Below are 17,183 nucleotides of genomic sequence, written 5' to 3' on the forward strand. Positions count from 1 at the left end.
GATATTATCCTGGCCTTAAAAAGTAAATGACCTAGTAATCTAGACAGGGTGATAACAAAGTACAAACACAGATGACTGCAGTGTATGATATGCTGAAGCCAAGCTTTACTGAGTTTCTACGAAAAGCAAAGATAACATTCTACTGAAGGATTTGAAGGATCAGAAAAGATACAGCATGGGGGCGCCTGGGTGGCTCAGATGGTTAAGCGTCTGCCTTTGGCTCAGGTCGTGGTCCCAGGGTCCTGGGATCGAGTCCCACATCGGGCTCCCTGCTCCTTGGGAGCCTGCTTCTCCCTCTGCCTCTCTCTCTCTCTCTGTCTCTCATGAATAAATAAATAAAATCTTTAAAAAAAAAAAAAGATACAGCATGAAAATGGACTTGGAAGCATGTGACACGTTTGACTCATGGAAGAGGGGATGGGGAAAGCTTGTTTTCTAAGCAAAATCTAGGAGGAAAAAAGATAATAATTCCTTCGATACCTGAGGCTATTGGGATTTATGGAGATCATATTCCTTTAAGAAACAAATTTGTAATGACATATTTCCATTTGATTTGCTCATTGGGCTGCACTGTTCACTTTTTAAAAGAAGCCTTAATTTTTCTAGAGCAGTTTTAGGTTTACAATAAAATTGAGAGGAAGGTACAGAAATTTCCCATATACTCCCTGCCCCCGTAGCCTTATCCATTATCAACATCAGTCACCAGAATGGTACATTTTTACCGATGATGAACTTACATTGACACATCGTAATCACCACAAATCCATAGTTTGCCTTACAGTTCACTCTTGTATTGCACATTCTATGGGTTTGGGCAAATGTAAGATGACATATCTTCATCATTTTCACTGCCTTATTTTAAGGCAGTATTTTCACTGCCTTAAAAATCCTCTGTGCTCCGCCTAGTCATCCCTGTCCTTATCTGTCAGTCACCGTCAACCACTGATCTTTTTACTGTGTCCATAGTGTTACCTTTTCCAGAAGGTCATATAGTTGGAATCATACAGTACGTAGTCTTTCCAGATTGGCTTCTTCTACTTAGTAATATGCGCTTAAGTCTCTGTGTCTTGTGGTTTGATAATTTCTTTTTAGTGCTGAATAATATTCCATTTCTGGATGTTCCACTCTTTATTTTTTTATTTACCTACTGAAGGACATCTTGGTTGCTTCCAAGTTTTGACAGTTATGAATAAAGCTTCTGTAAACATCTGTGGGTAGGTTTTTGTATGGGCTTAAGTTTTCATTTCCTTTGGTAAACACCAAGGAGTGCAATTGCTGGATCATTCATATGTTATCAGTCATAGAGTATATTTAGTTGTGTAAGAAGCCATCAAAATGTCTTCCAAAGAGGCTTTATCATTTTGCATTCCCAACAGCAATGAAAGATTTCCTATTGCTTCACATCCTCATCAGGATTTGGTGTTGTCAGTGTTCTGGATTTTGGCTATTCTAATAGGCATGTAGTAACTACTACATTATTGTTTTAATTTGCATTTCTTTGATGACCTATGATGTGATGTCTCTTTTCATATGCTTATTTGCCATCTATATATCTTCTTTGGTGAGGTGTCTATGAAGGTGTTTGGCCCATTTTTTAATTGGGTCATTTGTTGTTGTTGAGTTTTAAGAGTTTTACAAGTCCTTTATCACATATGTCTTTTGCAAATATTTTCTCCCAGTCTCTGGCTTGTCCTCTCATTTCTCTTGATATTATCTTTTACAGAGCAGAAGGCTTTAATTTTAATTAAGTGCACTTTCAATTTATCAGTTATTTCTTTCATAGAGCATGTCTTTAGTATTGTATCTAGAAAGGCATCAATCACCACCCCCAAGGTCATCTAGGTTTTCTCTTATCTTCTAGGAGTTTTATAGTTTTCCAGTTTACATTTAGGTCTGTTAATTTTGAGTTAATTTTTTTGTGGAGTGTGTCAGGTCTGTGTCTAGATTCATTTTTTTGCATGTGGATGTCCGTTTGTTTCAGCATCATTTGTTGAAAGACTATCTTTGCTCCATTGTGTTTCCCCTGCTCCTTTGCCAAAGATCAGTTGCCTATATTAATGGGAATCTACATCTGTATTCACTGTTCTGTTCCACCGATGTATTTGTCTATTCCTTCGGTATTATTGTGCTTTGGTTACTATAGCTTTATTGTAAGTCTTGAAACTATTTTTGTGACATCAATTCAACAACATTTAACTCTTATGTGTTTATGAAAATATAGCAGACATTCACTGTTCTCTAGGGACAGTGTTTAAAGTTCTGTCAAATCAGGAATCTCTAGAAAACTTTTCTTGAAAATAATAGACTCAGTAATTATTTTCTAAAGAGTGAATGGATGATTCCAAGTAGAACAGTAACCCAGTATGAACATGGTGATGGGAGATACAGAAAGTTTGCCAAGAACTTTGAGTTATTCATTTTGATTGGAGCATAGAGTAAATTAAAGTGGTGGTGCGGGATGAAAGTGGAAAGTTGGAGCCCTGTCATTGATGATCCTACAAGAAATTACAAAGAAATTTTGACTGGGTATTTCAATGTATTTTTCTTTGTTCACATGACCCAGTATTCGATAACTTTTACTGTAAATAACCTGGGGCCTGACAACAGCGTATTCCACATGGTTGAGATCCCTGGGAAGAAAGTGGAGTTTGCACTGACGGATCTACTGAGTGTTTTATCAGGAAAAAAGCTTTCTTTGATAGGCAGTCATTTGGAATCTATTTTCCCTCATTTGGGAGTAGTTCACAGGCCAAATCACTGTTCTATTTATATCCATGACCTCCTTTCCAATGCTGTATCGGCTGAGCACTGTAGAGACATCCTTAAAAGAAGTAGTATTTGGGTCAGAAAATCAACCAAAATGAATATAATTAGACAGATTTTTTTTTGTAAAGAATGAGGGATTTTTTGAAATGGCTTTTATTAGTAATTCCTTGAAGTTGTTTCCATTCGAACTGCTAAACCATTATACACAATTGATGTGGATGTATTTAATTGAACTCAACAAACTTTCTTTGGGTCATTGAATGCCTGCTATGCCAAATGACTCAGCATTTTGGGTGTGTTGGCAGGATGGAGGTTGTGTCTGGGCTAGGAGTTGTAGTTTAAAGTTCTGGCAGATAAGGAAATGTCTAGAGAAGTTTACTGCCCTACGGATAGGGTAGAAGACAGAGCAGGAGTATATAGGATGGCTCGGGTTCAAGAGTAGCAGTGATGGGGCGCCTGGGTGGCTCAGTTGGTTGAGCGACTGCCTTCGGCTCAGGTCATGATCCTGGAGTCCCTGGATCGAGTCCCGCATCGGGCTCCCTGCTCAGCAGGGAGCCTGCTTCTCCCTCTGACCCTCCCCCCTCTCATGTGCTCTCTCTCTCTCTCATTCTCTCTCTCTCAAATAAATAAATAAATAAAATCTTTAAAAAAGAAGAGTAGCAGTGCTTTTCTTTCTTCCTTTCAAGAGCTCTTTGGGTCTTGGGAAAAAAAAAGGTGAATATCTGGGTGAAAATTGTAGTGTTTTTAGCTCACGTAATATACCAGAAGTCTTCAAACCTTGGAAATCATAAAATATACCTGAAAACATGTGAAAGTACAGATAGCTGGGCCTTATACCTATATTTTGATTTAGTAGATCTGGGTGTGAGGCCTTGGGGATCTCATTTTGGGCAAGTTATCCTCTGGGTGATTTTTATATAGGTGGTCCTGAGTTTTGCATTTGAAAACTTGACAGTTCCAACCTATAAATGTAGAAATTAGATACAGTTTAAAGCACTCAATAAAACTCTTAAAGACCATCTTGCTACTGTGCTAGGGTTCAGACATAGAAAAAGTTAAATAAGTATCTAGTAGGGGTAGAATATAAACACACAAACACACCCACATACACCAACATGATATCATGCTAGAGAGAGAAATTTATCCATTGGATATGTGTCTTCCAGTTTCAGTCCCAGAAGGAGGGAAAAAAAACTTGAAAGTAAGGCCTCCTTCTTGAGATAGACTTTGTTTGTATAGTTTGCTGTGCTGGGAACGTGCCCTAAAAGCTGTGTACCCAGTGAGGTAGAAATAGTTTTTCGTCTTCTCTTTGTGAGCCATCTTTCAAAATAATGAGCATATCCACGAGGTTTTCAAGGTTTCAAAAGAGTAAATAAAGCTGGTTTCAACCCATCCTCTGAGTCAGGATCTCTGAGGATAATCAGGCTGTGACTTAAAAGCTATCCTGGGGAGAGCAGCAATCCACTGGTAGCAATGACAGTGGACTTTAGGAGCGGATGACCTTTTATTTTCCTGAGAGTGTGCAAAGAGTCAGTGTCTGTGTACGGAGACTCCTCACTCCGAAGTGCCAGTCTGGTTAATGACTATGCCAAATGAAGACTTCAGTTCCCATGTGACAAGGGGTAACATCGATAGAGATAGAAAGTTAGAAGTATTATGAGGTCACTTTAATGACTCATCACAAAGACGGCATAAGGACCAGTACAGAGTGCTAGACTTTGCAACATTAACTCATTAATACACCAAAATAATTTCCAGAATATCAACCTTTATCATCATGAAATAGGACCCTATAATGAAGGTGCTCATATTGGATGACTACAAGATTATTTACAAAAACTAAAAAGGACAGCTTAATAATTTTGCTTTCTGATAACCATATTGTATAGGAAGGGTATTAATATGTGCAGGTGGATTCCCAATATAATGTCTAATTAAATGAATATGTTAAGGAGGTGTAGGGTGCTTCTTGACCCCCTCTGTGGGAGATAGGACCTCTTTTTGCTGAGTTGAAGTTCCTGTTCTGTCTAATCCCAGGAACTGGGACCAGTGGTGCCCCCTCCTTTAGAGCTGGGGTGGCCGGGGTGTAGCAATATCCAGGCTACCCCATCCTGCCAGCCATCGCCTGTGAAACCTCAGTTTTGTCCCGCACCTCTGGTCCTGGTGAGTGACCTACCTTCAGGAGGGTGTCCCCCCACCACACCCTGTTAATGTTAGGTGGAGTGCCTGCAGAGATCTGGTTCATGGTGTCCTACAGGTCTCAGGTGATGACTGAGGACTCAGGGGACAACTGAGGTGTGCCACCTTCTCCATGGCAGCAGAAGCAAGTAGTGGATGAAAAGCTGGAGGAGAGACAGGAATGCTGGAGAAGGAAAAATTGAAGGAGGATGTAGAGGAGAAGACAAGGGAGGGATGTTCCTGTGAAGGGAAGAGAGATGGTGAAGGAAAATGAAGTAATAAGAAGTGAAGGGAGCAGCAAGGTCCGGCCCCTGAATGTGGTCTCTTCAAGAACTTTGTTGAGTGTGGAGTGGGGACAGTGGGTGCCCAGGCTGACAGGGCCTTCCTCCAGCTGGAGCCCAGGTTGGGGTAAATGCAGTGGCACTTGGGTGAGGCCATGAGATTCGTCAACCAAAATATACCCATGGTGTGAGACCCCCACCTTTTGAACCAGCCCCCACCTAACAGCCATGCTCAAGGGCCACAGGGCAGATTTGCTAAGGTTTTATACCAGTAATTGATGAATGAGTTCAGACATCTCAGGACAGGCTACAAGTTCAAGGTCTTCGGAACAAACTCACTGCAGAAGCAAGGCGATCATTAAGGAACACGATGAGGTCAGATCTTCTGGACAAGTGTCATTCCTTTCCATTCTAAACCTAGGATCAGGACCCCATGCTCCAGTCTTTCATTTGCAGGAACAGGACATCCCCTGTAGCTCCGTCACCTTCTTCACCTCAGACTACAGCCTCCTTGACTCTGACAGAGTTGCTGTTATTGCTAAAGGGGAGCTGTGGCCCAATTCCTACAAAACCACCCACTGTGTGAAGGAAAATCGGACTACTTTCGGCAGGGTGGCCCACGGAGGTACTCAAGTTATTTGGGTGCTAGTGTGAGTCACTTCTACCTTTGGAGATTGTTCTTGCTCCAGATGACCTGCCATGAGTAGTCGGACCTCTGTGTGGCCAGCAGTGGTGTGCATTTGCTGGCTTCTCTGTTACCCCCCCACCCCCCCTTCAGCGCTCTCATCCACAGGAATGTAGCTCTTATGACATGGCCATCGTTGTGTCTAAGCCAAGGAAATGACGCTGAAGACAACAGCACCTTCATCTACTTGCTTGAAGCCTTGTCTGAGTCAGGGCCCTCCCACCTTCTTCTCCTTCTCCCTCTTCCGCTTCTTCCTTCTCCTCCTCCTCCCTCCTCCCTCCCTCCTCCTCTTCCTCCTCCCTTCCTCCTCCCTTCCTCCTCCTCCTCCTTCTTGATTTATTTTTGAGAGAGACAGAGCATGTGCTGGAGCTGGTGGGGGGAGGGAGAGGGAGAAGCAGACTCCCTCCCTGAGCAGGGAGCCCGACGTGGGGCTCGATCCCAGAACCCTGAGATCACGACCTGAGCCGAAGGCAGACACTTAACGACTGAGCCACCCACCTGCTTCTAACTTAGGTTCTTAAGAATCATATTTAAAGAGGATCATTGTATCTTCAAGAACCCCAACCTCTAGAACAGTGAAAAGCTGGGTTCATGTCTAATGTCTGTGGCAAGTTGCTCATATTCCAGGGGATCATTCCATGGCCCTAAAACATCTGGTTGGTGACCACCACCTGAATTTTCATCTTTGGACAGGCGCTCATTTCACCCACCCTGCTGAGTATCTGGGAAAACAGGGACATAAATAATGGAAAGCTGCTGAGCCTGTGTGAGGTGAAGGGCAATATGTAAGGGACCTCAATCTACCCAAGTCCCAAGTTTTTCCTGAGTTTTTGGTACTAGTAAGTCTTCATAGAGGCCTGTTCCATGCTCTCCCTTTTCTCTCCAGCCTTTTGGATAATCTGTGTCCAGACCACCAGCAACCCCATTGTCTGGTTTCTATGTGATAGGGACCTTCAGAACCTCCTGTGGACTCAGGCTCCCTACCAACCACTGGGAAACTCTTCTGTCTAGCCCCCTTTCACTGTCATTCAGGAACCATACCTGATGACAGACAGGTGATTGTGTGACTCCATGCTTTCAGCAAGGGTGAATGTGGTATCCTTTCTAGGAATCACATGTTCTTAGCCACAGCCAATGAGCCCATGAAGAATGTGGCATGTTTCTTAGCCCCCTTTCACCCATGTGATCACAACTGGGTGACCAAGTCGTGGAGAGACCTGGAGAGAAAAGACGTGTTTCATTTGTAGACTTCATCTGTCTGCCTACACCTCTCTCCAATACCTCTCTACTCTTCTCTGTCTCTATCTCACCCTTTCTCTCCTTCTCTTTCTGTTTTTAATGACTTTAGGGACCAAAACCAGAAAGCAAACAACTAGATGGCAGACTTGCTCATTTGCTTCTCTTCCTGATGCTATCTAGAGGGAGAGAGGGAGGTTGTCAGTAAAATAGGCTGCCAGATATCTCTGACCCTCTCCCCAAGCTTTCTTTTACATGTCTTAGAAAGTTCAAAAGAAGACAGACCCAGGACTGTGGGATTGAAGGACTGAGGTGGGTGTGAGGCTTGTGGGACTGGGATTATTCATTGTCCCATTATATGCAGTGTTCTTTTAGGCTCATCCTAGCCCAATACCACAACACACACACACACTGCTGCCTCCTCACTGTGCCCAAATTTCCAAGAAACCTCGTAGATATTTCATGAGCAGTAGCCTGGAGGGGAGGGTAAAGAATGTTACAGGAATTCTTTTAAATGATTACTTTGAAATCAAAATAGATTAAATAAAAAGGATAAGTGCACAGCTCTAAGAAGTTTATCTGCATCACCTTTATTTCTGGAATAATGTGCAGACTTTTACTATAAAGGGTTGAAAAGATGATAGTCCAAGATGGGTACATTTTTTAGTATGATAAAAGCATCTATAATAATATATGGGGCAACAGTTGTACATAATATTTTTAGTGCATAAACCTCCTCTTCTGTGTTCAGAAAAGGATGCAAGGACTATCTTTTCCATCTCCATGACTAGGTTAGCCAATCTTTATTCTTCTCTAATGTCATTCAAGAACAGGTTGGAGACATCAAAAATAACTGAGATGCATTATTTTAGATGGTGTCTGTTGTATTTAAGATCTTATTTAAAACCACTGAGTCAGTTGTAAAGGAATTCAGAACATAGTCAACTTTCCAGACAGGTTTTTATTTTTGTCTTTTTAGTATGTTTACAATGTCCACCTGTTTAACTGGTTTAACTCAAGGAAACCACCTCAGGAGCAAATGTAATGGATATCTAATGTTTTTACTTTTTCTGCTCCCTGTGAAGCAAAATCAGCTAATGTTTTTGAAGGGAATCTGCTAAAATTTGCACATATACTTAATTCTGCTAAACTTGCACAGATCTGAATTAAATGAAGGGAGAGGAGAGAAAAATAGAACTTTTGTGGAAGGATGTATTACTAATGTGGTAGCTTTTTTGTCAAGATTTTCAGGTTAAGATGCTGAATATATCTGTAAGGAAAGAGAAAATATCATAGAGATACATTACCTGCACTTTACCGACATCTGGATGTTTGAAAAATTTTAAGCTATTACCTATTCGTTCATGTGCTTACTAGTGCTGCTCATCAAATATTTCTGGCTCGTGTCTGGGCACAAGGGTGGTTGAATTTTCCCATCTCCTTTACATTAAGCTTGGCCATGTGACTTGCTTTGGTGAATGAATCCGGAGAAGCTCTGTATGTCACTCCTGGGAGAAAGCTGCACGAACTGGTGCACCGTTTGTCAGAACCTGTCTTTCCCTGCCATGGCAACCAGCCCCAGTTGGGGACCTTCTGTTAGCCTTGTTCCTAGAGTGAAGAGACATGGCACCATATTTCTCCCCTGTCCTCCAATCCCTTAATCCACATGAATTCATAGCATGAATCAAAAATCAGCCTTTGTTATGCATGCAGATTTGGAAGTTAGGTTGTGATTGCAACATAATCTAGCCTAGCATGATGGAACCATCTTTTAGATTTTTTCTATAGGTTGGGCATTTATTATGAGAATTGTACATCTTGATAGGGGCCATTATTTTTTGATGTCTGTTTTCTTGCCTAGTTCTTGATCCTGTTGTTTCTGAGAGTTAAACTGACTTCAAATATTTGAGAACTAAGTAGTGTAAAAGCTTGCATGATCACATATAGATTTTAATGTGAATTTATTCTTTTGTGTACACATTTGTCTTGCACTTTATTAGATTTATGTGTCATATCCATTGGTAACCTATTGATCCATCTTCTCCATACTTCTACATTATATACTGCTAAAAGAGAAAGTGCAACATATAACTCACCTGTATTCTTATGGTAAAAATTCTAGAAATACACATTTCATGGAACTCAATAAACTTTTGCTAAAATGATAATGAGGATGATATTTGCTGAGGGAGAGGAGGATAGGGATTTCAAGAAGTGGTCATGCTCCAGGAGCATGCATGTTCACAGGGGCTGTAAAGCAGTTTGTTTATACAAATAATTGCCTATGTGTTCTGATATCTGAAAATCAGAAGTTAGTTTCAAAGCACATAGCTCACAGCATGTAGTATATGTACACAATGGAATATTACTCAGCTATGGAAAAGAATGAAATATTGCCATTTGCAATGGCATGGATGGAGCTAAAGAATATAATGCTTCACAAAAGAAGTCAGTCAAAGACAAGTACCATATGATTTCACTCATATGTGGAGTTTAAGAAACAAAACAAGTGAGCTAAGGGGAAAAAGAGACAAACCAAGAAACAGACTCTTAGCTACAGAGAACACTTTGATGGTCACCAGAGGGGAGGTGGGTGGGGACATGGGTGAAGTAGGTGATGGGAATGAAGGCGTGCACCTACGTGATGAGCACCGGGTGATGTATGGAAGTGTTGAATCACTCTATTGTGCACCTGAAACAATATTACACTGTGTGTTACCTGGCATTTATATAAAAACATAAAAAATCAAAGTGTATAGAAATACAAAAGGATGAGATAAATATGAGGATTAGAAGAGATCCCTGTGTTTCTAGGGGGAAAACAGTAAATTGACACATTTTTTTAAAGATTTTATTTATTTATTTGACACAGAGAGAGCACAAGCAGGGCTAGCGGCAGAGGGAGAGGGAGAAGGCTTCCCGCTGAGCAGGGAGCCCGATGCGGGGCTCGATCCCAGGACCCTGGGATCATGACCTGAGCCGAAGGCAGACGCTTAACCAACTGAGCCACCCAGGTGCCCCAGATTGACACATTTTAGACATTTATTTTTTACTGGATATCTTCCTCAGTGGGAATACCTTGGGGGAAGTATATTTCAGCCTTTGGAGTAAAAACTTTGCTGACTCACATTGCACTGTTTTTCTTTTCTTACCCTATGATTTTATTTCCATTTTTCTGGCACGAGAAAACAGGTCTTGAAGTGAAAATGTTGAAATTAATGATGAGTCTGAGGCTATCGGAACAATTTTCGATGCATATTTCCTTATAAGATTTTGGTGACCAAATGGTCTTTTGGCATTCCTAGCTTAACGGTTCTCACCATATCCCCTAAATTAGCACCCACAGAATTTAATTCAGTACATCTTTTTAATACTATATTGTTAGAATGCATTCAGCATGAAATCTAATTATGGTTATTAAATCTTTAATAGCATATTTTGTAAGCTTTGGTATATTTATGATAAAAGCATCTCTAGTCATTCAGAGACAATTTTTTTCTGCACACATGTACATGTGCTCATGAAATGAATGGTGAAAATGAACACACAATTAGAATGACTTATTAAAATCATAATAAACATGGCTGATTTATTTATTCATTTGGTAGGTGTTTATTAAATAGCTATATTTTAGAAACCATGATAAGCATTATGAATATAGAGATGAAAAAAATAGTCCCATTCTTAAAGAGCTGACATCACAGTTGGGGATACATCTTGATCATAACCTATGATGAAAGCCTGTAGCAAAGAGGTATGAAAAGTGCTGTTGAAACAGAACAGCAGAAATGGTTACCTCTGCTAAAATCCAATGGAAGGACCATGGAGGGTTTCATAGAAAAGGTGGTATTGGATTTGGACATTTAATAAAATATTTAATCACTTTGCTCTAATTAAAATATTAGAATCATTGAGGATTTTATCACCATATACTTTTTAATTTCAGTATAGTTGACACACAATGTTACATTAGTTTCAGGTGTTCAACTTAGTGATTTGACAAGTTTATACATTATGTTGTGCTCACCACAATGCAGCTACCATCTGTCCCATTACATTGCTATTACAGTAACATTGACTGTATTCCTTATGCTGTTTTAATTCCCTTGACTTACTCATTCCATGACTGGAGGCTTGTATCTCCCACTCCCCTCCACCCATTTTACCCACCTCCCCCCTCCTCCCCTCTGGCAACCAGCAGTCCTCTGTATTTATAGTTCTGCTGCTTTTTGTTTGTTTATTCATTTTTTTAAAGATTTCACTTATGACTGGAATCATAAGGTATTTCTTTCTCTGACTTATTTCACTTAGCATAAATACCCTCTAGGTCCATCCATGTTGTCTCAAATGGCACAATCTCATCTTTTTTATGGCTGTGTAATATTCTGGGGTGTATATATCCCATGTTTTCCTTATCTGTTCATCTACTGATGGACACTTAGGTTGCTTCTCTGTCTTGACTAACTATAAATAATGCTGCAATAAACCTTCAGGTGCATGTCTTCTCAAGTTAGTGTTTTCCTTTTCCTTCAGTAAATACCCCAAAGTGGAATTATTGAATCATATGGTAGTTCTATTTTTAATTTTTTTGAGGAACCTCCATACTGTTTTCCACAGTGGCTGTACCAATTTACATTTCCACCAACCGTGTATGAGGGTTTCTCTTTCTCCACATCCCCACCCACACTTGTTACTTCTTGTCTTTTTGATTTTGGCCATTCTGACAAGTGTAAGGTGATATCTCATTGTGGTTTTGATTTGGATTTCCCTGCATATTTGTGATGCTGAGCATCTTTTCATGGGTCTGTTGACCATCTGTATGTTTTCTTTGGAAAAGGGTTTTTCTGGTCCTCTGCCCATTTTTAATTGGATTATTTGTGTTCTTTAGTGTTCAGTTGTATGAGTTCTTTATATTGTTTGGATATTAACCACTTATTAGTTATATCATTTGCAGATTATCCAAAGTATACCACCATATACTTTGGATAATTAGAGAACTTTCCTCTGAAAATAAGTTGTGCCCAGTTTTTATACCATGCTATATGCTTTGGAAATTTGAGGAGTTTAGTCTGGGGTAAATACTTAAAATATTATAACAAAAGCAGTGGCTATTTAGAATGGAATGGATGCTGACAATAAAATTAGAATAGGGTCTGAAAAGACTCTGACAGTGTCTGTTAACTCTCTATTTGTAAGATTATGGATGGGTTTCTGCACATCAGTTTCTCATCTCTTAAATATTACCAGTATTGGAAGTTTGAAGGAAACAAGAGGGTGGCTTTGTAAAAGGTCATTATTTGGAAATTGTTCAGGCAAAATACTGGCAATTCTTTTTTTGTGGAGGATAATTGTTCTATATTCCAGTTGTTCCCAATTTCAGTGATCATCTATGGTGATAACGTGGATGAACAGCCCTAGAGTGAGATGTCAGTATTTGGCTAGCCGTCTGCAAATTCTGCTCTGATTACACTCAGTTGTCTAATTGCTTAATTTATTGATGTTTTGCTGACATGTTTTCAGCAACATTTGTGATTGCACATAACTAATCATTTCTCTTCTGGCTCATTATCATATGTTTGCATTTGATTTGTCTGATGGCTGCAGGTGGAAACAATAGGCGATGCGTACTGTGTTGCTGCAGGACTCCATAGGAAAAGCCTCTGCCATGCTAAGCCCATTGCTCTGATGGCACTCAAGATGATGGAACTTTCAGAAGAGGTGCTGACACCTGATGGAAGACCAATTCAGGTAACCTTCTCTGCAGTTTGGTTTGAGTAGTAGCATACCTTTAACGGCGGGTGGGGCGGGGCGGGGGCAAGAAATTCTGTTCTGAGTTCTACTTATGTAACTTACACATTTAAACAAGTAGGTTACTCAAGAAGGATGAGGGTTAACTAGAGATAACTCATAGATCCAAGAAAAGAACAAATGGAATAATGTCCAAAATGGGAAAATGTATGTGAAAGGCTCATCGCCTTGGAGAAAAGAAAGCTGAAGTGTTAGACCAAGGAAAAACTTGTCAGTGACCAACTCAACACTACCAACCAAGGATGGTAGTGAGAATCGGAGTTGCAGAGATAATCCAAAAAAGCATGAAATGAAGAGACAAGAAAATGGTGGATCTGAACAGCTTCCTTCAGGTAATGTACAGATGTTCTTGATGAAGCCTCAGCACTCAGGGTTACTTCTGCATTTTTTTTTTTTTTTAATGTGGCAGAGCTTGAAGGTTGGAGCCCAGTAACTGAGGAAATTTAAAAATGGTAGAAAATTAGCTCCTGGTACACTGTACTCTTTTTGGTACTGATGGCTCTCTGCAATCTAAGATCTACCTCTAAGAATGGATGAGGTCACCTACCTATAGTCTTGCCAGGACCCAGTGGATCCCAGGAGTATTATTACTGTGAACTCTTATAAACCAGAAATCGTGTATTTGGAGAAGTAACCATGAATGTAAGGCAGCCCTTTTATAACAGCTCATCAAATTTGAGTTAAAAATATAGAGAAAAGAAAGCCTCAAAATGTGGTACATTCCTAATTCTGGAGTTATGGCAAATTAGATATTCTGAGTGTCCCTTCTGACTAAAATTATTAAAATGCTGTGTCAGAATTTTTTAAAAAATATTTAACACTATTTAACATTTTTAAACCTATTGAGCACATCACCGAACTAATGGGAAAAAATGTTCCAGTTGCATTACGTGTGTAAACTGACAAAATCTAAGTGGTGAATTTAAATTAATTGCTCTGTCATGAGCAGTGGTAACAGGAGACTAGGAAACACTACTTCTTTCTGGAGGAGGTCAACTTCAATCCCATCTTCAAAGAATTTCCACAGGTAAAGTACTCTGGGGAATGAATGGCTAATACTAAAAACAACCCCTTCCTCCCCCCACAAAAAAACCCCAAACCCACACATTCACACAAGAATTCAAAGTATTATGGGTGAGAATCAATGGGAACAATAGATAAGAAAAATGGTGAAGTGCTGTCAGATATCAAAATTTTCAGATGGAATCAAAATGACAATATTTGATATAATTAAAGAAAAAAAGAAGAAGCTTAATAATGTGAGGCAGGAACAGTAGATTTGAAAAAGAACCAGAGAATTACTAATCAAGCAACATAATACTTCAGAAAGAAAATGGTCAGTGGATGAGTTTAAAAGCAGATTAGACACAGCTGAAGGAAAAATAAGTACACCGAAAGGTAGAACTGAAGAAATTACACATCATTCGGTCCAGAGAGTTAAAAATGTGGAAATATGAATAAGATAATGTAAAATATAAAATATGTGGGAGGTATGGAGTACAGAGTGGGAAAATGTATGTTCATTTGGGCTTCCAAACGTAGGTACAGAAGGAATGCATAAAAGGGATTTTTTTTTTTTCTGGAACAATTAAAAGACACCAATCAGTTCTCAGACACAGTAATCCTAAGGGATTCTATGAAGGTAAATCATAGGAATTCAAAACTAAACATGTCTTAATAATGCTGTAGTGCCTCAGAGAAAAGGGGGAGTGGCTCAGTGACAAACGTGACGTTGATAAGTGGTAAAAGGATGGGCTGTTCCAGGAAAGGTTGGGGACAGCTGGTTATGCACATGGACAAAAGTATTAAAACTGGATCTCTATTTCATGAGTCTGCACATAAAGTAATTCCATCTGGGTTAAATGTGAAGGGCCATACTATTAAACTATAAATCTATAATTTGGAGCTTTTAACTTAGTGGAAGGAACAATTTTTTTTTTTTGTAAACCAGTCTAGTCAAAAATTACCAAATCATAAAGGAAAATATGTGTAAATTTTACTACACTAAAGTGAAAACCCTGTTTATCAAATAGCACCTAAAAAGAAAAAAAGATAACCACAGACTAGGAGAATTTTTTTTAAAGATTTTATTTATTTGTTAGAGAGAGAGTGAGAGAGAGAGCCCACAGGTAGGGGGAGGGGCAGAGGGAGAGGGAGAAGCAGGCTCCCCGTGGAGCAAGGAGCCTGACGTGGGACTGGATCCCAGGACCTTGGGATCAGGACCTGAGCTGAAGGCAGACACTTAACTAACCGAGCCACCCAGGCGCCCCTAGGAGAGTTTTTTGGCAACACATTTAACCATTAAAAGTATCTGACAGTGCCGTACTCCAAGTTTCCCACCTACTGGTTTGGTCCAACTTCGGTACTCTGACCATGCGGTCGTTAGTGAGGCTCTGGAGCAGCAAGAAATCACATACAGCTGGTGGCCGTGTAAATGGTACTGTGTCCTTGGCATTCACCAGTAAAGTTTAATTTGTGCCTTTCCTACCACCCAACGGTCCCTTCCCTAGATGTTTGCCCAGGTGTGGCTAAAGTCACAAGGGTATTCACGGCCATACTTTGATAAGCGCCTCAAACTGGAAATAAATAACCATCTAATAGAATAGATGAACTGTCATAGATTTATACCATGGTGTGCCATACAGTTGGGAAAATGAATGGCTTTAGCTACTGACATCCACATGGATGGATGTCAAAACCTTAATAGTGAGCAGAAGAAGCAAGTTGTAAAAGAATGCTATAGTATTATTCCATTTAATTAAGTTTCAGAACTGGGAAAATTGAAACAATATGTTATTCAGAAATATCCACATTGATGGGAAAAGTGTAAAGGAAAAAAGGGAATGGTTAATGCAAATTCAAGGTGCTGCTTCACTCCAAGGGAGAGGAAGAAGATGGTGGGAAGAGGGAGGCTGCAGTCGGGAAAGTGCAGGCAGGGGTAGAGGACAGAATGACTCCTTTTATCGCTACTTTGTGTATACAATACGTTTACATTTGGCAGTTTTAAATGTGTAAAGAGAGTTTTCTAACCACTCCTAGTAGTGAAAATAGGAAAGCATGGAGCATTAAAAAAATAATATAAGTACCCTCAGGACATAATTATCAAGTTATCAAGTATGTGCATGACACATCTCCCACGGCCAGGAAAAACAAACCGGAGGGATGCCACCTCAGATCTGCTGCAAACTGCAAATACACATGGTCCAGATCGAATTCCTATCAGTTCTTAAATTTTTAAGACTACTAGCTGGGCAGTCTTCTCGTTTGGGATTGTTTTTCTATGTTGGATTTTCTTTTATAGGAGATAGATGATTTGTATTGATTCAGCCCTGTCAAAGCAAATTTAAATTACCATAGAACAAAACCAGGGAATTGTGTGTTTGCGTGGGCTCATCCATATTTTCATTTGTGGGATATAACGTGACTCTGTCTTATGAGTCAGATAGTCTTATTAAATCAGAAGAGGAAATGTCTATAAAGATTTAATAAGAATGCAGAAAGAGAATTCACCTTAATAATTTTAGCTTCATTACTAATTCATATTATTTGCATGGTTTGGGATTGTTTTTGGCCTATTAATTTGACTTTGAATTGGCTTCCAACTTGGTGCCATTGGAACATTTCTAGACTTATTGAAAGAATCTTTTATTAATAATGCTTGAGTGTGCAGTAGGGTTGTTATGTGACCAGCTGACTATTTACTTCAAACTGTGTAAGTTTTAGGCTGTGTTTAAAATTTAAGCTATTGGAGCTGCAATAATTATTCAAAAGAAAACTCCCTCAAACCTCTCACATTTTGAAAAATAAATTGATAATGTTTATATGACTGTATAAACCTTCCAGGCACCCCTCATGACAGGAAATATGTACCTGAATTATCAATTATAATTGCTTGCAAATGATTGGTAATGTCCTTGAATCACTAAATCTAAAATTGGGTTAATTTAAACAATTTTAAAAGTAACAAAAGAAAATAATTTCATTTATTAGCTTTATAATACTCAAGCAAATCAGTTTTTATAAATAATGAAACTCAGAGGCTAGTTATAGACTGTATCTACAAAGCAAACACAAACATGGTCTATTTATATAGCAAATCTGAAAAATCAGCCACAGGGACTTTAATTAAGAGTGCTTTTAAAAATAATGATTAGAATTTTTAATACTTTCTCAAACAGTGTTTGAGTCTACTGGCTGAATTTATAGAAATGTCAGCATTATGCTTATTC

At 39.4% G+C, this 17,183-nt stretch overlaps 1 protein-coding gene across 3 annotated transcripts in view; it reads left to right on the top strand.

Annotated features, from left to right (window-relative positions):
• The window catches only part of GUCY1A2 (guanylate cyclase 1 soluble subunit alpha 2), a 386,320-nt gene that overhangs the window by 199,075 nt on the left and 170,062 nt on the right, over nucleotides 1–17,183 (top strand). For all 3 annotated transcript variants that reach the window (XM_064577515.1, XM_045895137.3, XM_045895138.3), the window contains one exon: nucleotides 12,751–12,894. In XM_064577515.1, coding sequence (XP_064433585.1) covers nucleotides 12,751–12,894 — 144 coding nt within the window. The remainder of the gene's footprint in view (nucleotides 1–12,750; nucleotides 12,895–17,183) is intronic.

The sequence above is a fragment of the Mirounga angustirostris genome, unplaced genomic scaffold (genome assembly GCF_029215605.1).
Source record: "Mirounga angustirostris isolate CCGP_5_RB_7025 unplaced genomic scaffold, mMirAng1.0.hap1 SCAF_13, whole genome shotgun sequence".
Taxonomy (NCBI): domain Eukaryota; kingdom Metazoa; phylum Chordata; class Mammalia; order Carnivora; family Phocidae; genus Mirounga; species Mirounga angustirostris.